This window comes from Lampris incognitus, chromosome 11, assembly GCF_029633865.1.
Source record: "Lampris incognitus isolate fLamInc1 chromosome 11, fLamInc1.hap2, whole genome shotgun sequence".
NCBI lineage: Eukaryota > Metazoa > Chordata > Actinopteri > Lampriformes > Lampridae > Lampris > Lampris incognitus.
In genome coordinates this window covers 23,154,912-23,164,182 of record NC_079221.1, presented here as the reverse complement: position 1 = coordinate 23,164,182, position 9,271 = coordinate 23,154,912, and the positions used below count along the sequence as shown (strand labels likewise).

The window sequence follows — 9,271 nt, the reverse complement described above, 5'->3', positions numbered from 1 at the left end:
GGAAGAGAAAGTGGCAAATATGCAAATGTGACAACAGCTCGGCATTTCAACAAAGTTTTGTGTTGGAGTTTGTGTTATTCTAAATTTTGACACCAAGAACTTCATTTTTACCACAAATGTATACTGGTTCCAAATATCGGTTATTGGCCTCCTTGATTACTAATGACAAGTTTAACTTTAATAATCGGTTTCGGCTATGAAAAAAAGCATATTGGTCATCCCCTACTCTAAATCATGGTGCTGTGGAAGTGCTGACATCCCAATATGTCTGTCTTGCTACTGAGGCAAATTGGCTTTTATGAGACTGCCTTCCAGGCAATTTACTGCAGCACTTAACAAAGCTTCTTCTATTTACAACCTAATGCTCTTTCCATACTAGTCATGGAGCAGACTCCCCTCGCCTGGCCAAGGATGGTCAAGAATAGAGCTTGAATGGGTATCGTACTGGCAGCAGAGCCTAGCTCGCTATGGGCTGTTCCATCATAACAGCCTTAAAAAAGGATTTGTGCCAAAATGCTTGTCTGACCGTTAAACCCAGTGTAAGCTGACAGCACAGCCCAGAGCAATACCTTTTATTGCTACACTAAACGTCTCTGAGGCAGGTTTTACTAGGCCTACTGCCTTGACTTTTTTGCTGATAAAGTTTTATGAAAAACTAAATATTGAAAGGAAAAGTGAATTGATCAAGGTGTGGGTTAACTGACCTCTTTTAGAACTGTGACCTATTTTGCCATGTTTACCAAGCCTAGACTGAACCCCCCCCCCTCCTTTTCCTCCCCAATTGTACTTGGCCAATTACTCCACTCCCGAGCCATTCAGGTCACTGCTCCACCCCCTCTGCTGATCTGGAGAGGTCTGCAGACTACCACATGCCTCCTCCGATACATCTGACATCGCCAGCTGCTTCTTTTCACCTGACAGCGAGGAGTTTCGCCAGGGGGACGTAGCGTGTGGGAGGATCACACTATTTCCCCCTACCCCCCGATCAGGCTCCCTGACCTACCAGAGGCGGCGCTAGTGCAGCGACAAGGACACATACCCACATCTAGTTTCCCACCTGCAGACACAGCCAATTATATCTGTAGGGATGCCTGACCAAGCCGGAGGTAACATGGGGATTTGAACCGGCGAGCCCCGTGTTGGTAGGCAACGGAATAGACCACTACGCTAACTGGACGCCCTTAAACTGAACTTTTCTGCGGTGAATATATTGGTCTACAGTTGTTTCCAATGCTAAATGCTACAAAGAGAAAGAGGAAGTGAATAAGTTAAGGAGAATAGGCTGATGTGGAGATGCGTGAGTAAAAAAAAAAAAACATTACTGGTATTATTACTTAAACCGACCTTCCCTCGTAGTAGGGGAACCAGTATCAAACCGAGAGAAGAACGAGGAAATAAATAAATAAATAAATAAAACTCTAAACGTGGGGGGAAATTGGCCCCCTTTTGCTGTCCAACTCTGCCACAGTAGCTTTGTCTAGCCTGGCTTAGCCTCACATTCCCTGTAGTAAATGCACAAGGTCAGGCTGTCCTGACTGCCAACCAGGTAGACAGCTGCTGTGACAGTGTCTCTGCAAATGACCAGTCTCTATCCCCTGCTGCGGTATTATGGCACAGTGTCACGGCAATGTTACAATGGAGATTGGACAATATTCAGGGTAAGCAGGGAGGTTGGAATTATTCTAGGTCATATGAGACCAGCTTCTTTATTTTTGATCCATGACCCTTTTACTGGTCACAGTCTATCTATGAATCAATTTCCCACATCTTATCCTATTTAATAGACGTTCCTTGTGCACAAAGTGTTTCAGCAGTATACCAGGCAGAAGAACAACTGGCCAGTCATTGCACTTCCCTCACTAGCTGCTCCAACATACCCATGGTGCTTTCTAAAGAATGTTAAAAGAATTTAAAACAAAGGATGCATACAGATTTTTATGTGTAATCTACAGCCCACAGTACAAATTGCAGTGATCCTTGTACTGTATGCAAGTTCCTGCAGTTCTTACAGCATATCCATCAGCATTTGCTGTGAAACTGTAAATAACACTATTTCCTATTTATTTATTTATTGAACTGGTGAGCAAAGTGATTTTCACTGATTTCAATAAATGATCAAATTCAATTGTACAATCCTACGTGGCATATGACTATTTTGTTTTTTGTTGTTATCTGCCCATAGGCTTTCATAAATCAGTGCTAACAATAATAGTACGGGAGAAAATGTACTATAAATACATAACTATAAATTGGACCACAGCAGCACTGCACCTACCAATACAAGTATTTTATTTACATAGCGCTTATTGTTACCATTATTTCAAGTGTTTAAGTGAATGAGCTGTTGGTTCTTGGTATTACTGTTGTCATGGTAGTATTATGGTTGCTTGATGTGGTTGCTTGATGTGGTTGCCATTTCTGTGGTCATTTCTGTTCTAGGGATTTCATTCGGTGCAAGAAATAACCACTTACTCTCCTGCCCCCTCTCCTTGTTCTTGAGCTGTTGGAGTTTTTGCTCCCGCTGCTGTTTCTCCAGCTCCTGCTCATGGCGGTGTCGCTCCATCTTCCTCTGGTGCTCCAAAAGCTCCTGCTGGTGCTTCAGGGCGAGCAGATCTTGTTGGTGCTTTGTAGACAGAGGGATAGGAAGGACAAGGAAAGGAGAAATAATAGGGGTGCATGAGTGTGTGCAAGTGTGTTGGGGAGTGGAGGTGAGAGTGGGGGGGGAAATCAATTGATAGATAAGATAGAGATACAATATATAGTTGGGCAGACAAGAAGGACAGGGCAGAGTAAAGCAAGAGAGAAAGTGTGGGGTAGGAGAAAGAGAAGAAAGGAGATTATAGTTACTATCCTTTTTCCCTCTTTCTGCCTTTCATTCTCAGGTTAGAAAACTGCCAGGGACAGCTCCCCACTTCAAATCCCTTGAGCTCCATTTCCTATTGTTACTTTTCCAATTAGAGAAATGATGAGAGAGTAAAAGCCAAAAAGCTTTGACTGCTTGGTCAAAGAACATCCACTATCTGTCAACCCCAGAATCCAGACCTAATTACATTTACCAAAGATTATGAAAACAAAAATAAGCAAGACTTAGAAAACGAGCTTTTACAAATCTCAAAATCCGGTGAAAATCAGAAAACAGGTCCATTTGGTTTTTAACTCACAACATTTAAAACTTCCAGTGTTAACACAGTGTTACTTATTGCAGCGTAAAACTGCAAATAAAACTATGTATAGCCATCACATATGGCCAGTTCTGATATAAACCCAGTTAACCAAAACCTACACAAAGGTAAGCACTGTGAGATGGAGTACGAGTCAAAATAATAATAATAATAATAACAATAATAATAATAATAATAATAATTACATTTTATTTATAGAGCACTTTTAAGGGTACTCAGACACTTGACACAAGTTAAAATGATCATAAAGGCAACACACTAAAAACACAACACACAACATTAATCACACATTAAAAGCAATTCTGAAAAGGTGAGTTTCGATTAGTGATTTGAACGTGGACAGTCTCTGGTGTGTTGGGGGGAAGGGGGATCCAGAGGGAGAGGGCAGCTATGGAGAAGCTCTCTGTCACCCCAGGTCCGGTGCTTGGTCCTGTGTGGTGGAGACAGGAGGGTGGCATCGGAGGAGCGGAGGCTGCAGGAAGGAGTATGGTAGTGGAGGGATTTGTGAATGAGGAGAAGAACTTTGGACTGGATGCGCTGTGGGAAAGGGAGGCAATGGAAGTTCTGGAGGACAGGGGTGATGTTGTCACGGGAGTGGGAGTGGGTGAGCAGGCGGGCAGCAGAGTTCTGGATGTATTGGACTTTGTTTGGGACTTTGGATGATGTGCCATAAAGATCGCTATTGCAGTAGTCAGTTCTGGATGTGATGAAGGCATGGATCAAAGTTTCAACAGCAGAGAAGGAGAGTGATGGGCAGAGACAAGCTATGTTTTTTAGGTGGAAAAAGGCAGTTCTGATGAGTTGATCGATGTGGTGTTCAAAGGACAGGTTGCTGTCAAAAATGATTTCAAGGTTCCGGATGTGTGGAGAGGGAAACAGAATGGAGTTACTGATGGGAAAGCAAAAGTTGCGAGTGGTTTTGGTAAAGGATTTGGGACCAATGATCATGTCTGATTCATCACAGTTTAGTTTGAGGAAGATTGCTTGCGTCCATGATATAATTTCAGTGAGGCAGTTGGTCAGGGTGAGTCAGTTGCAATGGTGATGGATTTAGTGGAGATGTAGAGGTGGACGTCTCTGGCGTAGCGGTGGAAGTGGAGACCGTGACTATGTATGATGCCACCAAGGGGAAGCATGTAAAGGATGAACAGGAGAGGACCAAGCACCGAACTCAAGTTCAAGACATTCAAGTTAGTCACAATACATTCGAGCCTAGTGGGAGAAATGGCATTGTTTGCCTGCAATCCGTTGCTTGAACTTAAGAACAAAAGGTGTGATTGTCAGCCAGTGACACCAATCCAACTGTCCATTTCGAAGACCCGCCCTTCTCTGCCTCTGATTCACTCTAACTCTAAGAAAACTTGCACACCGGTAGGCTACTCGTTACTGTCATTTATGGTCATGCTGGTTTCTCTCCTCTCCTCTCTGTTTCAATGAGGGCGGAGCTCAGCTCACACACACACACACACACACACACACACACACACACACACACAGAGCGGAGCAGAGGAGAGACGGGTGAACCAGGTGAAGTGAAGATAGCGTTACTCGAGTTACAACTACACTCGTTATGTTACTTGAAGTGCAATAAAAGCGTCGCACTGCCCCCCCAAGCAAATTCTCCAGTGTAACGTTAAAGTGTGAACTCAACAGCATACGCACACAAAGTAGAAAACGTCGCACTTCATAGCGCATTGTATTCATAACACAAGTTATGGTCGTGGTCCGGATTGACTTGCGATTGGGTCCAGATGCGGACCGAGGTCCGGACTTTGAGAAGACCTGGTGTAAGAGGTGTGAGTACTAGGTGTACTGAGCTGTGATGAGAGCGTCTTTGTATTGTTGAAGGTCTGTGCAGGTTTTGAGATGCACTGTTAAACCAGTTTTCTTGCTGTCTTTCAAGCTGGTGCTTAGGGGATTTCATTTGAGGAGTTCAGGAGTATGCCAGGGAGCTGAGTGTGTGAACGAGACTGTTTAGTTTAAATGGTGGCCAGCTGATCAGGAGAGGAGGAGCATGTATCATTATAATAACTGACAAGATCGGAGGGATAATCAGACAGCGGTGGAGGGGAGGCAGACATTTTAGTGGCAAGAGAGGCTGAAAGAGCTGAGGGGGAGATAGATTTGAGATTTCTGAAGGATACTTTGTGTTTGACTTTTGAGACAGGGATAGGGATGTCAATATCCATAGTGACTGCCAGGTGGTCAGAGATATTGAGGTGGAGGCTGGAGAGTTACGTATTGTATTGGTGCAGACCAAATCCAGGCCGTGACCACAGCTGTGAGTGGGGAAGTTGAAACGTTGTGTGAAGTTGAAGAATCGTAGCAGTTCCAGGAATTCTATGACAGATTTACAGTCAGTGTCAATGTGGACATTGGCACATAGCGGATTCAGAAAATCAGAGAAGTCAGAGAGAAAGGAGGGGTTTGGCCTGGGGGAGGGGGGGTAGATAACGGCAGAGAGCAAAGGAGCGGGGAAAGAGAATTTGAAGGCAAGGTGTTCAAAAGAACGAGTGGCAGGAATGGAAATGGTGGTTGTCTTTTTAATGTCCTTCCTGAAAACAGCAGCAACACCACCTCCCTGCCCATACATACAATGCCAATACAGAGACCAAGCAGCCACTGTGATTGGAGGATGGACACCAGAGTTATTTTTAGCATGGACCGCCTTTTGTTTATTGGCTGACCTTGTGGTTGTGACAACATCAGCCAGGCGTTTAAGGAGAGTGAATTGAATACACAATATACACTAATTAACACACACACACACACACACACACACACACACACACACACACACACACACACACACAGTGTTTCCCTGGGACCAGGTTCCCATGGAGATACCGAAGCAGCAAAACATTGCTAACAGATTAAATTACTGCACCATACTCCTATCATTTAAGTTTACACACATGGCATGCCCCCTGTCCTTGCGAAGATAGATTTTTGCTGAGTGCAGGTATTTCCGTAGAAATAGAAACCTGCCCCCCAATATTTTCAACCCAAGTTAAGCAAGTTTAACGAGAAGAGGAGAAGAGAAAAGAGAAGAGAAGAGAAGAGAAGAGAAGAGAAGAGAAGAGAAGAGAAGAGCCCATATATAAATCCTCACCCTCTTTAAGAGACCTCCTGCACCGCCTCCACAAACAACCACTGACTCTACCTTGACATGTTCCTGGAGCTGAGCCTCGTGCTGCCGGGAGAGCTGCTCGTGCTGTCTCTGAAACTCAGCTATCAGCAGCTGTCTCTGAAGTTGCTGCTTGTGTTTAAGGGACAACAGCTCCTGCTGCAGCTGCTGCTCCTGGTAACCTGCGGGTGACAAACACATGCCTGGTCTGAGGTTCATCGGCATTCATTTATTCAAATACATCGGTTTACAGGGCAAAATGGGAACAGCAATTTCTATTGCTTTGCCAAGGTTATGTTTCTCATCCCTACCCGCGTGGGGGCAGCAGGGCGACACCCTTCCAGCCCTATGAATTGTGTTCGAGACACCTTGTTGGCAAGTGTCAGCTAAACATCAGCTCTTTTTCGGACAATGTCTCCCATACCGACCCTGCAGAGTTTTAACTTAATGTGTCAAAGACATCAAGTGTGCCAATACTAGGATTCTGTGGAAGACCCTTCCCATCAACATGATCCTTGCTAAGTGCTGTGCTGACGCCCAGGAAAATTGCTATTCTGTACTGAGGAGCGATTTCTTAGACCCAACAGACCCTTTTACACCAAAGGTGATGCCAGTTAATATGTGGGATTTTACAAACCCCAATTCCAATGAAGTTGTGACGTTGTGTAAAACGTAAATAAAAACAGAATACAATGATTTGCAAATCCTTTTCGACCTATATTCAACTGAATACACTACAAAGACAAGACATTTAATGTTCAAACTGATCACCTGTATTGCTTTTTTGCAAATATTCACTCATTTTGAATTTGACGCCTGCAACACGTTCCAAAAAAGCTGGGACAGGGGCATGTTCACCACTGTGTTACATCACCTTTCCGTTTAACGACACGAAATAAGCGTTTGGGAACTGAGGACACTAATTGTTGAAACTTTGTAGGTGGAATTCTTTCCCATTCTTGCTTGATGTACGACTTCAGTTGCTCAACCATCCGGGGTCTCCATTGACGTATTTTGCGCTTCACAATGCGCCACACATTTTCAATGAGAGACAGGTCTGGACTGCAGGCAGGCCAGTCTATACCCGCACTCTTTTACTACGAAGCCCTGCTGTTGCAACACGTGCTGAATGTGGCTTGGCATTGTCCTGCTGAAATAAGCAGGGACGTCCCTGAAAAAGACGTCGCTTGGATGGCAGCATATGTTGCTCCAAAACCTGTATGTACCTTTCAGCATTAATGGTGCCTTCACAGATGTGCAAGTTACCCATGCCATGGGCACTAACACACCCCCATATCATCACAGATGCTGGCTTTTGGACTTTGCGCTGATAACAATCTGGATGGTCCTTTTCCTCTTTAGCCCAGAGGACACGACGTCCATGATTTCCAAAAATAATTTGAAATGTGGACTCGTCAGACTACAGCACACTTTTCAACTTTGCGTCAGTCCATCTCAGATGAGCTGGGGCCCAGAGAAGCCGGCGGCGTTTCTGGGTGCTGTTGATATATGGCTTTCGCTTTGCATGGTAGAGTTTTAACTTGCACTTGTATTTGTAGCGACGAACTGTGTTAACTGACGATGGTTTTCCCAAGTGTTCCTGAGCCCATGTGGTAATATCCTTTACAGAATGATGTCGGTTTTTAATGCAGTGCCACCTGAGGGATCGAAGGTCACAGGCATTCAATGTTGGTTTTCGGCCTTGCCGCTTACATGCAGAGATTTCTCCAGATTCTCTGAATCTTTTGATGATATTATGGATTGTAGATGATGAAATCCCTAAATTCCTTGCAATTGTACGTTGAGAAACGTTGTTCTTAAACTGTTGGACTATTTGCTCACATAGTTGTTCACAAAGTAGTGAACCTCACCCCATCCTTGCTTGTGAACAACTGAGCCTTTCGGGGATGCTCCTTTTATACCCAATCATGACACTCACCTGTTTCCAATTAACCCATTCATCTGTGGAATGTTCCAAACAGGTGTTTTTTGAGCATTCCCCAACTTTCCCAGTCTTTTGTTGCCCCTGCCCCAGCTTCTTTGGAACGTGTTGCAGGCATCAAATTCAAAATGAGTGAATATTTGCAAAAAACAAAAAAGTTTATCAGTTTGAACATTAAATATCTTGTCTTTGTAGTGTATTCAATTGAATATAGGTCGAAAAGGATTTGCAAATCATTGTATTCTGTTTTTATTCATGTTTTACCCAACGTCCCAACTTCATTGGAATTGGGGTTTGTAGTTGACAGTTCTCCAAGTATGACTGGGATATGGATTTGTGGTACTTTGGTAACCCTTATTACTTGTTTCACTGTTGGTGATCTACCAGTTGTGTACTTGTACTGGAGTTGCCATAAACTCCTGGCTATTCTTTGCGGTAAGATGCCTGTAAGTTGACACACAAGTAAATCTTCTATTTGCTGACTCCCTTTATAACACGGTTTAGGTAAAAGTACCTGCTAAATGAGAAAATTTAAATTTAAAGCATGAAGGACTGTTTGATTCTGGGAGGGAAACTAGCATAGACACCGTTTCACATGGACATTTAGAAAATTACAAAATGTAGGGAGAAATTCAGAAGATTTCAACTGCTGGGAACCAAGCCCATTACCACTCACCTGGGATCTGCCCGGCGCCTGCCTCTGATGATGGCGGAGAGGCACTGGAGGTGGGCGGCGCATGGTGGACAGGGGGCACCAGGCCGAAGGGGGTCGTCTGCTGCTGGTGGTGCTGGGGCTGGTGGTGGTGTCGAACGTGGTCCACTACACGCAGGTCCATGGGGAGGACGGCCGTGGAGGCGGGGGGCACCTGCATGGGCAGCGCCGCTGAGCTCACGTCCACTGGAAGAAGACAGACGGGGAGTGTAAGGAGAGGAGGAGGAGGAGACAGCAAGAGGGGAAAGAGATGAAGAGAGGGGAGAGGTGAGAGAATAGCAGATAGGAGCAGAGTGGAAGAGAGGAGG

General features: G+C 44.6%; 1 protein-coding gene across 1 annotated transcript in view; it reads right to left on the bottom strand.

The window, feature by feature from the left end:
- The window catches only part of hdac4 (histone deacetylase 4), a 218,972-nt gene that overhangs the window by 83,230 nt on the left and 126,471 nt on the right, over positions 1–9,271 (bottom strand). The window contains exons 4-6 of the mRNA XM_056289300.1: positions 8,928–9,149; positions 6,346–6,491; positions 2,473–2,623 (exon numbers count right to left, since the gene is read on the bottom strand). Of these exons, the coding sequence (XP_056145275.1) occupies positions 2,473–2,623; positions 6,346–6,491; positions 8,928–9,149 (519 nt within the window). The remainder of the gene's footprint in view (positions 1–2,472; positions 2,624–6,345; positions 6,492–8,927; positions 9,150–9,271) is intronic.